The sequence below is a fragment of the Coregonus clupeaformis genome, unplaced genomic scaffold, assembly GCF_020615455.1.
Source record: "Coregonus clupeaformis isolate EN_2021a unplaced genomic scaffold, ASM2061545v1 scaf0050, whole genome shotgun sequence".
In the NCBI taxonomy this organism is placed as follows: Eukaryota; Metazoa; Chordata; class Actinopteri; order Salmoniformes; family Salmonidae; genus Coregonus; species Coregonus clupeaformis.
Window position 1 is genome coordinate 380,768 of NW_025533505.1, and position 19,233 is coordinate 400,000.

A 19,233-nucleotide genomic window follows, 5' to 3' on the forward strand; every position below is an offset into this window, starting at 1 on the left:
CTATAAGAACAGCTGATTGTAAATAAACCAAGACAGACCCGTTTCTATAAGAACAGCTGATTGTAAATAAACCAAGACAGACCCGTTTCTATAAGAACAGCTCTGATTGTAAATAAACCAAGACAGACCCGTTTCTATAAGAACAGCTGATTGTAAATAAACCAAGACAGACCCGTTTCTATAAGAACAGCTGATTGTAAATAAACCAAGACAGACCCGTTTCTATAAGAACAGCTGATTGTAAATAAACCAAGACAGACCCGTTTCTATAAGAACAGCTCTGATTGTAAATAAACCAAGACAGACCCGTTTCTATAAGAACAGCTGATTGTAAATAAACCAAGACAGACCCGTTTCTATAAGAACAGCTGATTGTAAATAAACCAAGACAGACCCGTTTCTATAAGAACAGCTCTGATTGTAAATAAACCAAGACAGACCCGTTTCTATAAGAACAGCTGATTGTAAATAAACCAAGACAGACCCGTTTCTATAAGAACAGCTCTGATTGTAAATAAACCAAGACAGACCCGTTTCTATAAGAACAGCTCTGATTGTAAATAAACCAAGACAGACCCGTTTCTATAAGAACAGCTCTGATTGTAAATAAACCAAGACAGACCCGTTTCTATAAGAACAGCTCTGATTGTAAATAAACCAAGACAGACCCGTTTCTATAAGAACAGCTCTGATTGTAAATAAACCAAGACAGACCCGTTTCTATAAGAACAGCTCTGATTGTAAATAAACCAAGACAGACCCGTTTCTATAAGAACAGCTCTGATTGTAAATAAACCAAGACAGACCCGTTTCTATAAGAACAGCTCTGATTGTAAATAAACCAAGACAGACCCGTTTCTATAAGAACAGCTCTGATTGTAAATAAACCAAGACAGACCCGTTTCTATAAGAACAGCTCTGATTGTAAATAAACCAAGACAGACCCGTTTCTATAAGAACAGCTCTGATTGTAAATAAACCAAGACAGACCCGTTTCTATAAGAACAGCTCTGATTGTAAATAAACCAAGACAGACCCGTTTCTATAAGAACAGCTCTGATTGTAAATAAACCAAGACAGACCCGTTTCTATAAGAACAGCTCTGATTGTAAATAAACCAAGGCAGACCCGTTTCTATAAGAACAGCTCTGATTGTAAATAAACCAAGACAGACCCGTTTCTATAAGAACAGCTGATTGTAAATAAACCAAGACAGACCCGTTTCTATAAGAACAGCTGATTGTAAATAAACCAAGACAGACCCGTTTCTATAAGAACAGCTCTGATTGTAAATAAACCAAGACAGACCCGTTTCTATAAGAACAGCTCTGATTGTAAATAAACCAAGACAGACCCGTTTCTATAAGAACAGCTGATTGTAAATAAACCAAGACAGACCCGTTTCTATAAGAACAGTCTGATTGTAAATAAACCAAGACAGACCCGTTTCTATAAGAACAGCTGATTGTAAATAAACCAAGACAGACCCGTTTCTATAAGAACAGCTGATTGTAAATAAACCAAGACAGACCCGTTTCTATAAGAACAGCTGATTGTAAATAAACCAAGGCAGACCCGTTTCTATAAGAACAGCCTGATTGTAAATAAACCAAGACAGACCCGTTTCTATAAGAACAGCTGATTGTAAATAAACCAAGACAGACCCGTTTCTATAAGAACAGCTGATTGTAAATAAACCAAGACAGACCCGTTTCTATAAGAACAGCTGATTGTAAATAAACCAAGACAGACCCGTTTCTATAAGAACAGCTCTGATTGTAAATAAACCAAGACAGACCCGTTTCTATAAGAACAGCTCTGATTGTAAATAAACCAAGACAGACCCGTTTCTATAAGAACAGCTCTGATTGTAAATAAACCAAGGCAGACCCGTTTCTATAAGAACATCTCTGATTGTAAATAAACCAAGACAGACCCGTTTCTATAAGAACAGCTGATTGTAAATAAACCAAGACAGACCCGTTTCTATAAGAACAGCTCTGATTGTAAATAAACCAAGACAGACCCGTTTCTATAAGAACAGCTCTGATTGTAAATAAACCAAGACAGACCCGTTTCTATAAGAACAGCTCTGATTGTAAATAAACCAAGACAGACCCGTTTCTATAAGAACAGCTCTGATTGTAAATAAACCAAGGCAGACCCGTTTCTATAAGAACAGCTCTGATTGTAAATAAACCAAGGCAGACCCGTTTCTATAAGAACAGCTCTGATTGTAAATAAACCAAGACAGACCCGTTTCTATAAGAACAGCTCTGATTGGAAATAAACCAAGACAGACCCGTTTCTATAAGAACAGCTCTGATTGTAAATCCACACCAAGACAGACCCGTTTCTATAAGAACAGCTCTGATTGTAAATCAAACCAAGACAGACCCGTTTCTATAAGAACAGCTCTGATTGTAAATCAAACCAAGACAGACCCGTTTCTATAAGAACAGCTCTGATTGTAAATAAACCAAGACAGACCCGTTTCTATAAGAACAGCCTGATTGTAAATAAACCAAGACAGACCCGTTTCTATAAGAACAGCCTGATTGTAAATAAACCAAGACAGACCCGTTTCTATAAGAACAGCTGATTGTAAATAAACCAAGACAGACCCGTTTCTATAAGAACAGCTCTGATTGTAAATAAACCAAGACAGACCCGTTTCTATAAGAACAGCTCTGATTGTAAATAAACCAAGACAGACCTGTTTCTATAAGAACAGCTGATTGTAAATAAACCAAGACAGACCCGTTTCTATAAGAACAGCTCTGATTGTAAATAAACCAAGACAGACCCGTTTCTCTAAGAACAGCTGATTGTAAATAAACCAAGACAGACCCGTTTCTATAAGAACAGCTGATTGTAAATAAACCAAGACAGACCCGTTTCTATAAGAACAGCTGATTGTAAATAAACCAAGGCAGACCCGTTTCTATAAGAACAGCTGATTGTAAATAAACCAAGACAGACCCGTTTCTATAAGAACAGCTGATTGTAAATAAACCAAGACAGACCCGTTTCTATAAGAACAGCTGATTGTAAATAAACCAAGACAGACCCGTTTCTATAAGAACAGCTGATTGTAAATAAACCAAGACAGACCCGTTTCTATAAGAACAGCTCTGATTGTAAATAAACCAAGACAGACCCGTTTCTATAAGAACAGCTCTGATTGTAAATAAACCAAGACAGACCCGTTTCTATAAGAACAGCTGATTGTAAATAAACCAAGGCAGACCCGTTTCTATAAGAACATCTCTGATTGTAAATAAACCAAGACAGACCCGTTTCTATAAGAACAGCTGATTGTAAATAAACCAAGACAGACCCGTTTCTATAAGAACAGCTGATTGGAAATAAACCAAGACAGACCCGTTTCTATAAGAACAGCTCTGATTGTAAATAAACCAAGACAGACCCGTTTCTATAAGAACAGCTCTGATTGTAAATAAACCAAGACAGACCCGTTTCTATAAGAACAGCTGATTGTAAATAAACCAAGGCAGACCCGTTTCTATAAGAACAGCTCTGATTGTAAATAAACCAAGGCAGACCCGTTTCTATAAGAACAGCTCTGATTGTAAATAAACCAAGACAGACCCGTTTCTATAAAAACAGCTGATTGGAAATAAACCAAGACAGACCCGTTTCTATAAGAACAGCTCTGATTGTAAATCCACACCAAGACAGACCCGTTTCTATAAGAACAGCTGATTGTAAATCCACACCAAGACAGACCCGTTTCTATAAGAACAGCTCTGATTGTAAATCCACACCAAGACAGACCCGTTTCTATAAGAACAGCTCTGATTGGAAATAAACCAAGACAGACCCGTTTCTATAAGAACAGCTGATTGTAAATAAACCAAGACAGACCCGTTTCTATAAGAACAGCTCTGATTGTAAATAAACCAAGGCAGACCCGTTTCTATAAGAACAGCTGATTGTAAATAAACCAAGACAGACCCGTTTCTATAAGAACAGCTCTGATTGTAAATAAACCAAGACAGACCCGTTTCTATAAGAACAGCTCTGATTGTAAATCCACACCAAGACAGACCCGTTTCTATAAGAACAGCTGATTGTAAATAAACCAAGACAGACCCGTTTCTATAAGAACAGCTGATTGTAAATAAACCAAGACAGACCCGTTTCTATAAGAACAGCTCTGATTGTAAATAAACCAAGGCAGACCCGTTTCTATAAGAACAGCTGATTGTAAATAAACCAAGACAGACCCGTTTCTATAAGAACAGCTCTGATTGTAAATAAACCAAGACAGACCCGTTTCTATAAGAACAGCTGATTGTAAATAAACCAAGACAGACCCGTTTCTATAAGAACAGCTGATTGTAAATAAACCAAGACAGACCCGTTTCTATAAGAACAGCTGATTGTAAATAAACCAAGACAGACCCGTTTCTATAAGAACAGCTGATTGGAAATAAACCAAGACAGACCCGTTTCTATAAGAACAGCTGATTGTAAATAAACCAAGGCAGACCCGTTTCTATAAGAACAGCTGATTGTAAATAAACCAAGACAGACCCGTTTCTATAAGAACAGCTGATTGTAAATAAACCAAGACAGACCCGTTTCTATAAGAACAGCTGATTGTAAATAAACCAAGACAGACCCGTTTCTATAAGAACAGCTCTGATTGTAAATAAACCAAGACAGACCCGTTTCTATAAGAACAGCTCTGATTGTAAATAAACCAAGACAGACCCGTTTCTATAAGAACAGCTGATTGTAAATAAACCAAGGCAGACCCGTTTCTATAAGAACAGCTCTGATTGTAAATAAACCAAGACAGACCCGTTTCTATAAGAACAGCTGATTGTAAATAAACCAAGACAGACCCGTTTCTATAAGAACAGCTGATTGGAAATAAACCAAGACAGACCCGTTTCTATAAGAACAGCTCTGATTGTAAATAAACCAAGACAGACCCGTTTCTATAAGAACAGCTCTGATTGTAAATAAACCAAGACAGACCCGTTTCTATAAGAACAGCTGATTGTAAATAAACCAAGACAGACCCGTTTCTATAAAAACAGCTGATTGGAAATAAACCAAGACAGACCCGTTTCTATAAGAACAGCTCTGATTGTAAATCCACACCAAGACAGACCCGTTTCTATAAGAACAGCTGATTGTAAATCCACACCAAGACAGACCCGTTTCTATAAGAACAGCTCTGATTGTAAATCCACACCAAGACAGACCCGTTTCTATAAGAACAGCTCTGATTGGAAATAAACCAAGACAGACCCGTTTCTATAAGAACAGCTGATTGTAAATAAACCAAGACAGACCCGTTTCTATAAGAACAGCTGATTGTAAATAAACCAAGGCAGACCCGTTTCTATAAGAACAGCTCTGATTGTAAATAAACCAAGGCAGACCCGTTTCTATAAGAACAGCTCTGATTGTAAATAAACCAAGACAGACCCGTTTCTATAAAAACAGCTGATTGGAAATAAACCAAGACAGACCCGTTTCTATAAGAACAGCTCTGATTGTAAATCCACACCAAGACAGACCCGTTTCTATAAGAACAGCTGATTGTAAATCCACACCAAGACAGACCCGTTTGTATAAGAACAGCTCTGATTGTAAATCCACACCAAGACAGACCCGTTTCTATAAGAACAGCTCTGATTGGAAATAAACCAAGACAGACCCGTTTCTATAAGAACAGCTGATTGTAAATAAACCAAGACAGACCCGTTTCTATAAGAACAGCTCTGATTGTAAATAAACCAAGGCAGACCCGTTTCTATAAGAACAGCTGATTGTAAATAAACCAAGACAGACCCGTTTCTATAAGAACAGCTCTGATTGTAAATAAACCAAGACAGACCCGTTTCTATAAGAACAGCTGATTGTAAATAAACCAAGACAGACCCGTTTCTATAAGAACAGCTGATTGTAAATAAACCAAGACAGACCCGTTTCTATAAGAACAGCTGATTGTAAATAAACCAAGACAGACCCGTTTCTATAAGAACAGCTGATTGGAAATAAACCAAGACAGACCCGTTTCTATAAGAACAGCTGATTGTAAATAAACCAAGGCAGACCCGTTTCTATAAGAACAGCTGATTGTAAATAAACCAAGACAGACCCGTTTCTATAAGAACAGCTGATTGTAAATAAACCAAGACAGACCCGTTTCTATAAGCACAGCTGATTGGAAATAAACCAAGACAGACCCGTTTCTATAAGAACAGCTGATTGTAAATAAACCAAGACAGACCCGTTTCTATAAGAACAGCTGATTGGAAATAAACCAAGACAGACCCGTTTCTATAAGAACAGCTGATTGTAAATAAACCAAGACAGACCCGTTTCTATAAGAACAGCTCTGATTGTAAATAAACCAAGACAGACCCGTTTCTATAAGAACAGCTGATTGTAAATAAACCAAGACAGACCCGTTTCTATAAAAACAGCTGATTGGAAATAAACCAAGACAGACCCGTTTCTATAAGAACAGCTCTGATTGTAAATCCACACCAAGACAGACCCGTTTCTATAAGAACAGCTGATTGTAAATCCACACCAAGACAGACCCGTTTCTATAAGAACAGCTCTGATTGTAAATCCACACCAAGACAGACCCGTTTCTATAAGAACAGCTCTGATTGGAAATAAACCAAGACAGACCCGTTTCTATAAGAACAGCTGATTGTAAATAAACCAAGACAGACCCGTTTCTATAAGAACAGCTGATTGTAAATAAACCAAGGCAGACCCGTTTCTATAAGAACAGCTCTGATTGTAAATAAACCAAGGCAGACCCGTTTCTATAAGAACAGCTCTGATTGTAAATAAACCAAGACAGACCCGTTTCTATAAAAACAGCTGATTGGAAATAAACCAAGACAGACCCGTTTCTATAAGAACAGCTCTGATTGTAAATCCACACCAAGACAGACCCGTTTCTATAAGAACAGCTGATTGTAAATCCACACCAAGACAGACACGTTTGTATAAGAACAGCTCTGATTGTAAATCCACACCAAGACAGACCCGTTTCTATAAGAACAGCTCTGATTGGAAATAAACCAAGACAGACCCGTTTCTATAAGAACAGCTGATTGTAAATAAACCAAGACAGACCCGTTTCTATAAGAACAGCTCTGATTGTAAATAAACCAAGGCAGACCCGTTTCTATAAGAACAGCTGATTGTAAATAAACCAAGACAGACCCGTTTCTATAAGAACAGCTCTGATTGTAAATAAACCAAGACAGACCCGTTTCTATAAGAACAGCTGATTGTAAATAAACCAAGACAGACCCGTTTCTATAAGAACAGCTGATTGTAAATAAACCAAGACAGACCCGTTTCTATAAGAACAGCTGATTGTAAATAAACCAAGACAGACCCGTTTCTATAAGAACAGCTGATTGGAAATAAACCAAGACAGACCCGTTTCTATAAGAACAGCTGATTGTAAATAAACCAAGGCAGACCCGTTTCTATAAGAACAGCTGATTGTAAATAAACCAAGACAGACCCGTTTCTATAAGAACAGCTGATTGTAAATAAACCAAGACAGACCCGTTTCTATAAGAACAGCTGATTGGAAATAAACCAAGACAGACCCGTTTCTATAAGAACAGCTGATTGTAAATAAACCAAGACAGACCCGTTTCTATAAGAACAGCTCTGATTGTAAATAAACCAAGACAGACCCGTTTCTATAAGAACAGCTGATTGTAAATAAACCAAGGCAGACTAAGTCTTTACTTTTTTGTGACCAACTTTTTATTCAGTTATGTCATTTTTCTTTTTCAGAGGGTGGTTACAGGTACAAACACAATCAAATATATGCATATAAAAATACCCCCCCCGTCAGTCCCCATCCAAATCCTCCCCCACCCAGAAACCATGCATCCCACCCCGCACACATAGGACAACAGCTGTACCAAACTTTAAATTGTATTTCCAGGCACTAGCATTTCGCCCCATCCTAAATTGGATTAGACATGATTATTCTGCCCCCTGGCTGAGTGTAGAAAGAGATATGGTGTCTCATATTGCCCTGGAAGAGGTGGTTTTCACTGATACAGTGTATTCTGAAAGTATTCACCCTTAACTTTTTCCAAATTTTGTCAGGTTAAAGCCTTATTTTAAAATTGATTAAAATTGTTTTTTTCCCCTCATCAATCTACACACAATACCCCATAGTGACAAAGCAAACACACGTTTTTAGAAATTCTTGCACATTTATTTAAAAAAAATAACTGAAATATCACATTTACATAAGTATTCAGACCCCTTACTTAATGTTTTACGATGAAATTGGCCCCAACTCCCAACTGTTCACTGTGTCCCCTAAATCGGCACATTCCTTCATATGATGTGGGAGTGCCCTGCAGTTAAATGCTTCTGGAGCAAAGTTAAAAAATTCATATATAAGTGCATGAATTTAAATATTCAATGCTTTCCATCTATTATGTTACTTAACGATGATAGCACCTTCAATCTCTCAATCAATCAGAGAAGATTAATGCTGGCATGCAGCACTGCTGCAAAAAAATGGTTGACTCTAAGATGGCAACCACCTTACTCTCTCCCATTGAACCAGGATAGCACTGATGATTTCGCTACTGAAGGATAAGGCGCTGGATTGGGCCACGGCAGTCTGGGAAGGAGGTGAGGCCGCGGCGCTTCCCTACTCCACCTTCCTCGCTCGGTTCAGGGCGGTGTTCGATCATCCCACGGAGGGAAAGGACGGGGGTGAGCGTCTCCTCCGGCTACAACAGGGAGAGGAGGCCGCGTGCGAGTACGCCCTGAGTTTTCGCACGGTGGCGGCGTCTTCCGGCTGGAATGAGCGTGCTCTGCGCACGGCCTTCAGGAGAGGCTTACGGGAGGACATCACGACGGAACTCGCATGTCGGTACGACGAGATGTACCTTGATACCCTCATCGCCACATCCATTCGTCTTGACGACATGTTGAGAGACCGACAGCGTTCCCAACACCTCCCGGAGCCTCGACGCTCACCCCATCTGGGCTATGGAAGCCGCCCTGCCTCCGAATTCTCACCCCATCGGAGCTATGGAAGCCGCCCTGCCTCCGAGTCCTCACCCCATCGGAGCTATGGAAGCCGCCCTGCCTCCGAGTCCTCACCCCATCGGAGCTATGGAAGCTGCCCTGCTTCCGAGTCCTCACCTCATCGGAGCTATGGAAGCCGCCCTGCCTCCGAGTCCTCACCCCATCGGAGCTATGGAAGCCGCCCTGCCTCCGAGTCTTCACCCCATCGGAGCTATGGAAGCCGCCCTGCTTCCGAGTCCTCACCCCATCGGAGCTATGGAAGCCGCCCTGCCTCCGAGTCCTCACCCCATCGGAGCTATGGAAGCCGCCCTGCCTCCGAGTCCTCACCCCATCGGAGCTATGGAAGCCGCCCTGCTTCCGAGTCCTCACCCCATCGGAGCTATGGAAGCCGCCCTGCCTCCGAGTCCTCACCCCATCGGAGCTATGGAAGCCGCCCTGCCTCCGAGTCCTCACCCCATCGGAGCTATGGAAGCCGCCCTGCCTCCGAGTCCTCACCCCATCGGAGCTATGGAAGCCGCCCTGCCTCCGAGTCCTCACCCCATCGGAGCTATGGAAGCCGCCCTGCCTCCGAGTCCTCACCCATGGAGGTGGGGAGCACCCCCTACACCACCACGGACCACAGATCTCCTGGCGGCTCCCTATCTAGGCGGTATGACTCCCGTCGCCGCTCCGTGAGTGTTCCGTCATCACTTGTCACCAAACCATTGTTTTTAATTCGGTGAATGGTTCTTCCTTCTCTTCACTTTCCACGGCAATGATAGATTCCGGATCAGCGGGGAACCTTATAGATAGGGAGCTGGTCTCTGAATGGAGGTTGCCCACCGTGCCGCTGCCTTCTCCGCTACACGTCACCTCGCTGGACAATACACCACTTGGATCAGGCACCATTACGCACGTCACTCTCCCCATCACCATCACCATTCCCACACTACCGGAGCACCACGAGGAGCTGCCCTTCCACATCGTCACGTCACCCCTTCACCGGATCGTCTTGGGATTGCCCTGGCTCAGACTACACAACGCCACCATCAATTGGATCACCAAGAGGATCACAGCCTGGTCCACCTCATGTCGGAGAACCTGCCTGCCGGTGGTTTGTTGTTCCACGTCAGTGGAGAGTCCGGAGTCCGTCCTCCAGCCCAACATTCCACGTGAGTACGCAGATCTCTCCGATGTCTTCTCTGCCTCCAAGGCTATGTGTCTCCCTCCTCACAGGACCTGGGACTGCGCCATTGACCTGCTGGAGGGACAACACCCTCCGAAGAGTCGCATTTACTCCCTCTCCATAGCGGAGGCCATGGAGAAGTATGTGGCGGAGACCCTGAAACAGGGGTTCATCAGATGCTCTACCTCTCCTGCCTCCGCCAGCTTCTTCTTCGTGGCCAAAAAAGACAGAGGACTGAGGCCATGCATTGACTACCGGGGGCTGAACACAGTCACCACCAAGTACCGGTACCCCCTCCCTCTGGTTCCTCTAAAAAGCTTACCCCCGCAGAGAGGAACTATGGAGTTGGAGACAGGTAGCTGTTGGCGGTGGTCCTCGCTCTGGAGGCATGGAGACACTGGCTGGAGGGCGTAGTCCATCCATTCCGGATTCTTACTGACCACCGGGCACATACGGGCAGCAAAACGGATGAACTCTCGTCAAGCCAGGTGGGCCCAATTTCTTACTCGCTTTCAGTTTATTCTGTCCTACCGACCAGGATCCCAGGATGTGAAAGCCGACGCACTCTCCAGGATGCACCATACCGGAGAAAGGAAGGATCTGGGGGGTCCTATCCTGCCCTCGTCTCATCATTGCACCTGTCGTTTGGGATGTGGATGAAGACATCTGCCTGGCGACTCAGTAGGAACTAGCGCCTGCCAATGCCCCTCCGGGGCGCGTGTATGTACCCACCAGGGTCCGTGACTGCCTGCTGATCTGGGAGCACACCACCCTTATGGCAGGGCACTCTGGTATGACGCGCACCCTGCAGTCTCTCACAAAAATACTGGTGGCCCACCTTGGCTACTGATGTCTCCCGCTATATCAACTCCTGTTCCGTATGTGCCCAAACGAAGACACCTCGGAACACCCCAGCAGGCAAACTAGTTCCTCTCCCAGTGCCTCAGCGACCTTGGTCACACCTGTCCATAAACTTTGTCACTGACCTCCCACGTTCTGACTGCTTCACCACAGTCATGGTGGTCGTAGATCGGTTCTCCAAATCATGCCGGTTTTTGCCACTAACTGGTCTTCCTTCTGCTCTCCAGGTCGCTGAGGTCCTGTTCCAACAGGTCTTCCGGCATTATGGACTTCCGGAGGACATCGTCTCGGACCGTGGCCCCCAATTCACCTACCGAGTGTGGAAGGCTTTCTTGGAGAAGATCGGGGCCACGGCCAGCCTCACTTCCGGCTATAGGCCTCAGTCGAATAGGAAGGTGGAGCGCATGAACCAGGAGCTGGGGAGGTTTCTTTGTTGCTACTGTCAGGACCGGCAGGGTGAGTGGGCGAGGTTTCTTCCCTGGGCAGAATATGCCCAGAACTCCCTCGTTCACTCCTCCACGGGGCTCTGGTCATTGTGGGGGAGGGAGGGGGGATTGGGGGGAATCTAATGGGTGAGATGGGTGGGAGGGTGCACTGATAAGTTGCTGGGTGGGAGGCATGCTTTCTTCAGGTCTAAAACATAGAGAACCATGGAGAACTTTGCTGTAGGAGATGGTCTAGAACATAGAGAACTTTGCTGTAGGAGATGGTCTAGAACATAGAGAACCTTGCTGTAGGAGATGGTCTAGAACATAGAGAACCTTAATGTAGGAGATGGTATAACATGTTGAGAACAATAGAGAACTTTGCTGTAGGAGATGGTCTAGAACATAGAGAACTTTGGTGTAGGAGATGGTCTAGAACATAGAGAACCTTGCTTTAGGAGATGGTCTAGAACATAGAGAACCTTGCTGTAGGAGATGGTCTAGAACATAGAGAACCTTAATGTAGGAGATGGTATAACATGTTGAGAACAATAGAGAACTTTGTTGTAGGAGATGGTCTAGAACATAGAGAACTTTGCTGTAGAAGATGGTCTAGAACACAGAGAACCTTGCTGTAGGAGATGGTGTTGAACATCTCACTGATCTCGGCAGGCCGGTTGACTTCCTCCTCTTTACGGGACAGAGGATGAGACGAGGCCAGGGCGTCCACAGCAAACACCTTGTGGACATCAGACAGGATTATCTGCTCTTTCTAGGGAGAGAGAGAGAGTGATCAGTCTTACTGCACTCTATATGATCTGAGTAATCCTCCTGTAAGGGTGATCAGTCTTACTGCACTCTATATGATCTGAGTAATCCTCCTGTAAGGGTGATCAGTCTTACTGCACTCTATATGATCAGAGTAATCCTCCTGTAAGGGTGATCAGTCTTACTGCACTCTATATGATCTGAGTAATCCTCCTGTAAGGTGGATCAGTCTTACTGCACTCTATATGATCAGAGTAATCCTCCTGTAAGGGTGATCAGTCTTACTGCACTCTATATGATCAGAGTAATCCTCCTGTAAGGGTGATCAGTCTTACTGCACTCTATATGATCAGAGTAATCCTCCTGTAAGGGTGATCAGTCTTACTGCACTCTATATGATCAGAGTAATCCTCCTGTAAGGGTGATCAGTCTTACTGCACTCTATATGATCTGAGTAATCCTCCTGTAAGGGTGATCAGTCTTACTGCACTCTATATGATCAGAGTAATCCTCCTGTAAGGGTGATCAGTCTTACTGCACTCTATATGATCTGAGTAATCCTCCTGTAAGGGGGATCAGTCTTACTGCACTCTATATGATCAGAGTAATCCTCCTGTAAGGGTGATCAGTCTTACTGCACTCTATATGATCAGAGTAATCCTCCTGTAAGGGTGATCAGTCTTACTGCACTCTATATGATCAGAGTAATCCTCCTGTAAGGGTGATCAGTCTTACTGCACTCTATATGATCAGAGTAATCCTCCTGTAAGGGTGATCAGTCTTACTGCACTCTATATGATCAGAGTAATCCTCCTGTAAGGGTGATCAGTCTTACTGCACTCTATATGATCAGAGTAATCCTCCTGTAAGGGTGATCAGTCTTACTGCACTCTATATGATCAGAGTAATCCTCCTGTAAGGGTGATCAGTCTTACTGCACTCTATATGATCAGAGTAATCCTCCTGTAAGGGTGATCAGTCTTACTGCACTCTATATGATCAGAGTAATCCTCCTGTAAGGGTGATCAGTCTTACTGCACTCTATATGATCAGAGTAATCCTCCTGTAAGGGTGATCAGTCTTACTGCACTCTATATGATCAGAGTAATCCTCCTGTAAGGGTGATCAGTCTTACTGCACTCTATATGATCAGAGTAATCCTCCTGTAAGGGTGATCAGTCTTACTGCACTCTATATGATCAGAGTAATCCTCCTGTAAGGGTGATCAGTCTTACTGCACTCTATATGATCAGAGTAATCCTCCTGTAAGGGTGATCAGTCTTACTGCACTCTATATGATCAGAGTAATCCTCCTGTAAGGGTGATCAGTCTTACTGCACTCTATATGATCAGAGTAATCATCCTGTAAGGGTGATCAGTCTTACTGCACTCTATATGATCAGAGTAATCATCCTGTAAGGGTGATCAGTCTTACTGCACTCTATATGATCAGAGTAATCCTCCTGTAAGGGTGATCAGTCTTACTGTACTCTATATGATCAGAGTAATCCTCCTGTAAGGGTGATCAGTCTTACTGCACTCTATATGATCAGAGTAATCCTCCTGTAAGGGTGATCAGTCTTACTGCACTCTATATGATCAGAGTAATCCTCCTGTAAGGGTGATCAGTCTTACTGCACTCTATATGATCAGAGTAATCCTCCTGTAAGGGTGATCAGTCTTACTGCACTCTATATGATCAGAGTAATCCTCCTGTAAGGGTGATCAGTCTTACTGTACTCTATATGATCAGAGTAATCCTCCTGTAAGGGTGATCAGTCTTACTGCACTCTATATGATCAGAGTAATCCTCCTGTAAGGGTGATCAGTCTTACTGTACTCTATATGATCAGAGTAATCCTCCTGTAAGGGTGATCAGTCTTACTGCACTCTATATGTTTAGAGTAATCCTCCTGTAAGGGTGATCAGTCTTACTGTACTCTATATGATCAGAGTAATCCTCCTGTAAGGGTGATCAGTCTTACTGCACTCTATATGATCAGAGTAATCCTCCTGTAAGGGTGATCAGTCTTACTGCACTCTATATGATCAGAGTAATCCTCCTGTAAGGGTGATCAGTCTTACTGCACTCTATATGATCAGAGTAATCCTCCTGTAAGGGTGTGAGTGATCAGTCTTACGATATTCCACGTGGGTTCAGCATAGTCAGCTCCTAGATACTCCACATAGCTGGCAAAGCCCTCGTTCAGCCACAGGTCATTCCACCATCTCAGAGTCACCAGGTTCCCAAACCACTGTGGACACAGGGACGTGTCACACTCAGGGGACAATCACATACAAAATGGCCCTCTATTCCTTATGAAGCAGTGCATTCTTATTGGCCAGCTCTGACCAATATTAATAATTAGGTGGGGGCTTGTATTGGTCCTATTTCACACATATACAAGTGTGTGTTAATACGAAGGTGTGAATTGGAAATGTGTTTTTTGCATTTCACTGTAAAGTCTACACCTATTGTATTCGGCACGTGATCAATACATTTGATTTGATATCCCAACTCCCCCCTGAGAGTGTGGTCAAGGCCAAGGTCTGCCATTATCAACAGCAACCCTGGAGCAATTAGGGTTAAGTGCCTTGCTTAAGGGCATATCAACCAAGTTTTCACCTTGTCAGCTCGGGGATTGGAACTAGAGACCTTTTGGTTACCAGCCCAACGCTCTAATCGCTAGACTACCTGCCAGTTACTAGCCCAACGCTCTAATCGCTAGGCTACCTGCCAGTTACTAGCCCAACGCTCTAACCACTAGGCTACCTGCCAGTTACTAGCCCAACGCTCTAACCACTAGGCTACCTGCTGGTTACTAGCCCAACGCTCTAACCACTAGGCTACCTGCCAGTTACTAGCCCAACGCTCTAACCACTAGGCTACCTGCTGGTTACTGGCCCAACGCTCTAACCACTAGGCTACCTGCAGGTTACTAGCCCAACGCTCTAACCACTAGGCTACCTGCCAGTTACTAGCCCAACTCTCTAACCACTAGGCTACCTGCCAGTTACTAGCCCAACGCTCTAACCACTAGGCTACCTGCCAGTTACTAGCCCAACGCTCTAACCACTAGGCTACCTGCTGGTTACTAGCCCAACGCTCTAACCACTAGACTACCTGCCAGTTACTAGCCCAACGCTCTAACCACTAGGCTACCTGCTGGTTACTAGCCCAACGCTCTAACCACTAGGCTACCTGCCAGTTACTAGCCCAACTCTCTAACCACTAGGCTACCTGCTGGTTACTAGCCCAACGCTCTAACCACTAGGCTACCTGCTGGTTACTAGCCCAACGCTCTAACCACTAGGCTACCTGCCAGTTACTAGCCCAACTCTCTAACCACTAGGCTACCTGCTGGTTACTAGCCCAACTCTCTAACCACTAGGCTACCTGCCAGTTACTAGCCCAACGCTCTAACCACTAGGCTACCTGCCAGTTACTAGCCCAACGCTCTAACCACTAGGCTACCTGCTGGTTACTAGCCCAACGCTCTAACCACTAGGCTACCTGCCAGTTACTAGCCCAACTCTCTAACCACTAGGCTACCTGCTGGTTACTAGCCCAACGCTCTAACCACTAGGCTACCTGCTGGTTACTGGCCCAACTCTCTAACCACTAGGCTACCTGCCAGTTACTAGCCCAACGCTCTAACCACTAGGCTACCTGCCAGTTACTAGCCCAACGCTCTAACCACTAGGCTACCTGCTGGTTACTAGCCCAACGCTCTAACCACTAGGCTACCTGCTGGTTACTGGCCCAACGCTCTAACCACTAGGCTACCTGCCAGTTACTAGCCCAACGCTCTAACCACTAGGCTACCTGCTGGTTACTAGCCCAACGCTCTAACCACTAGGCTACCTGCTGGTTACTAGCCCAACGCTCTAACCACTAGGCTACCTGCTGGTTACTGGCCCAACGCTCTAACCACTAGGCTACCTGCCAGTTACTAGCCCAACTCTCTAACCACTAGGCTACCTGCTGGTTACTAGCCCAACGCTCTAACCACTAGGCTACCTGCCAGTTACTAGCCCAACTCTCTAACCACTAGGCTACCTGCTGGTTATTAGCCCAACTCTCTAACCACTAGGCTACCTGCCAGTTACTAGCCCAACGCTCTAACCACTAGACTACCTGCCAGTTACTAGCCCAACGCTCTAACCACTAGGCTACCTGCTGGTTACTAGCCCAACGCTCTAACCACTAGGCTACCTGCCAGTTACTAGCCCAACTCTCTAACCACTAGGCTACCTGCTGGTTACTAGCCCAACGCTCTAACCACTAGGCTACCTGCTGGTTACTAGCCCAACTCTCTAACCACTAGGCTACCTGCTGGTTACTGGCCCAACTCTCTAACCACTAGGCTACCTGCCAGTTACTAGCCCAACGCTCTAACCACTAGGCTACCTGCCAGTTACTAGCCCAACGCTCTAACCACTAGGCTACCTGCTGGTTACTAGCCCAACGCTCTAACCACTAGGCTACCTGCCAGTTACTAGCCCAACGCTCTAACCACTAGGCTACCTGCTGGTTACTAGCCCAACGCTCTAACCACTAGGCTACCTGCTGGTTACTAGCCCAACGCTCTAACCACTAGGCTACCTGCTGGTTACTAGCCCAACGCTCTAACCACTAGGCTACCTGCCAGTTACTAGCCCAACGCCGGACCGGAAGTATAGTGATGTCATATGTTGGACAGGAAGTACAGTGATGTCATAGGTTGAACAGGCAGTACAGTGATGTCATAGGTTGGACAGGCAGTACAGTGATGTCATAGGTTGGACAGGCAGTACAGTGATGTCATAGAGAACACTACCATATGAGCCAATTCGTGAGCCACCACAGTCGTGACTCTCTCCTTGTTTCCAACAGAGGAGACGGCTGGATCGTACAGGAGGGCTGTCTCTCTGTAGGTGATCAGACCCCAGTTCTCCATGGCTCCAGCACTGAAGTCAGGCAGAGCTATCTGGTCTACAGGGGAAAAGACAATACAGGAGGACTAAATGGTCCCCTATTCCCAGGGAATAGGGGGCCATTTGGAACTTAGACAACAATCTGTTGGGAGACTTAGTTTCAGAGGATACTTATTAGTGGAGGCCTACTTGTGTGTACATGCACTCTTAGACCTGAGATCTGAATGCAAAGCTAACTTACCTGACTTGGACAGAGGGTAGCTGGCATTGTAGTATCTTTCATAAAACTTGAGCATTGGTCCTGTAACACTGAGAGCATAGTCTCCGTGTCCTTCAGCTATAGCTTTCTTCCGACCCCAGATACGGACCTGCAAACAATTAGTATCACGTATCAGTAATGACTACAGTCTAACCACAGCAGTACCAGTAATGACTACAGTCTAACCACAGCAGTACCAGTAATGACTACAGTCTAACCACAGCAGTACCAGTAATGACTACAGTCTAACCACAGCAGTATCAGTCATGACTACAGTCTAACCACAGCAGTACCAGTAATGACTACAGTCTAACCACAGCAGTATCAGTCATGACTACAGTCTAACCACAGCAGTATCAGTCATGACTACAGTCTAACCACAGCAGTACCAGTAATGACTACAGTCTAACCACAGCAGTACCAGTAATGACTACAGTCTAACCACAGCAGTACCAGTCATGACTACAGTCTAACCACAGCAGTACCAGTCATGACTACAGTCTAACCACAGCAGTATCAGTCATGACTACAGTCTAACCACAGCAGTATCAGTCATGACTACAGTCTAACCACAGCAGTATCAGTAATGACTACAGTCTAACCACAGCAGTACCAGTAATGACTACAGTCTAACCACAGCAGTACCAGTCATGACTACAGTCTAACCACAGCAGTACCAGTCATGACTACAGTCTAACCACAGCAGTACCAGTAATGACTACAGTCTAACCACAGCAGTACCAGTAATGACTACAGTCTAACCACAGCAGTACCAGTCATGACTACAGTCTAACCACAGCAGTATCAGTAATGACTACAGTCTAACCACAGCAGTATCAGTAATGACTACAGTCTAACCACAGCAGTATCAGTAATGACTACAGTCTAACCACAGCAGTACCAGTAATGACTACAGTCTAACCACAGCAGTACCAGTAATGACTACAGTCTAACCACAGCAGTACCAGTAATGACTACAGTCTAACCACAGCAGTATCAGTAATGACTACAGTCTAACCACATCAGTACCAGTCATGACTACAGTCTAACCACAGCAGCATCAGTCATGACTACAGTCTAACCACAGCAGTACCAGTCATGACTACAGTCTAACCACAGCAGTATCAGTAATGACTACAGTCTAACCACAGCAGTACCAGTAATGACTACAGTCTAACCACAGCAGTATCAGTCATGACTACAGTCTAACCACAGCAGTACCAGTCATGACTACAGTCTAACCACAGCAGTACCAGTAATGACTACAGTCTAACCACAGCAGTATCAGTCATGACTACAGTCTAACCACAGCAGTATCAGTCATGACTACAGTCTAACCACAGCAGTATCAGTCATGACTACAGTCTAACCACAGCAGTATCAGTCATGACTACAGTCTAACCACAGCAGTATCAGTAATGACTACAGTCTAACCACATTAGTACCAGTAATGACTACAGTCTAACCACAGCAGTACCAGTAATGACTACAGTCTAACCACAGCAGTATCAGTAATGACTACAGTCTAACCACAGCAGTATCAGTAATGACTACAGTCTAACCACAGCAGTACCAGTAATGACAACAGTCTAACCACAGCAGTACCAGTAATGACTACAGTCTAACCACAGCAGTACCAGTCATGACTACAGTCTAACCACAGCAGTACCAGTCATGACTACAGTCTAACCACAGCAGTATCAGTAATGACTACAGTCTAACCACAGCAGTACCAGTAATGACAACAGTCTAAC

The 19,233-nt window shown here is 44.4% G+C and overlaps 1 protein-coding gene across 2 annotated transcripts in view; it reads right to left on the minus strand.

Annotated features, from left to right (window-relative positions):
* LOC121555638 (aminopeptidase N) overlaps window positions 1–19,233 on the minus strand; it is a 152,475-nt gene that overhangs the window by 68,441 nt on the left and 64,801 nt on the right. For both annotated transcript variants that reach the window (XM_041869465.2, XM_041869464.2), the window contains exons 5-8: window positions 17,462–17,588; window positions 17,124–17,278; window positions 14,445–14,558; window positions 12,164–12,307 (exon numbers count right to left, since the gene is read on the minus strand). In XM_041869465.2, the coding sequence (XP_041725399.1) occupies window positions 12,164–12,307; window positions 14,445–14,558; window positions 17,124–17,278; window positions 17,462–17,588 (540 nt within the window). The remainder of the gene's footprint in view (window positions 1–12,163; window positions 12,308–14,444; window positions 14,559–17,123; window positions 17,279–17,461; window positions 17,589–19,233) is intronic.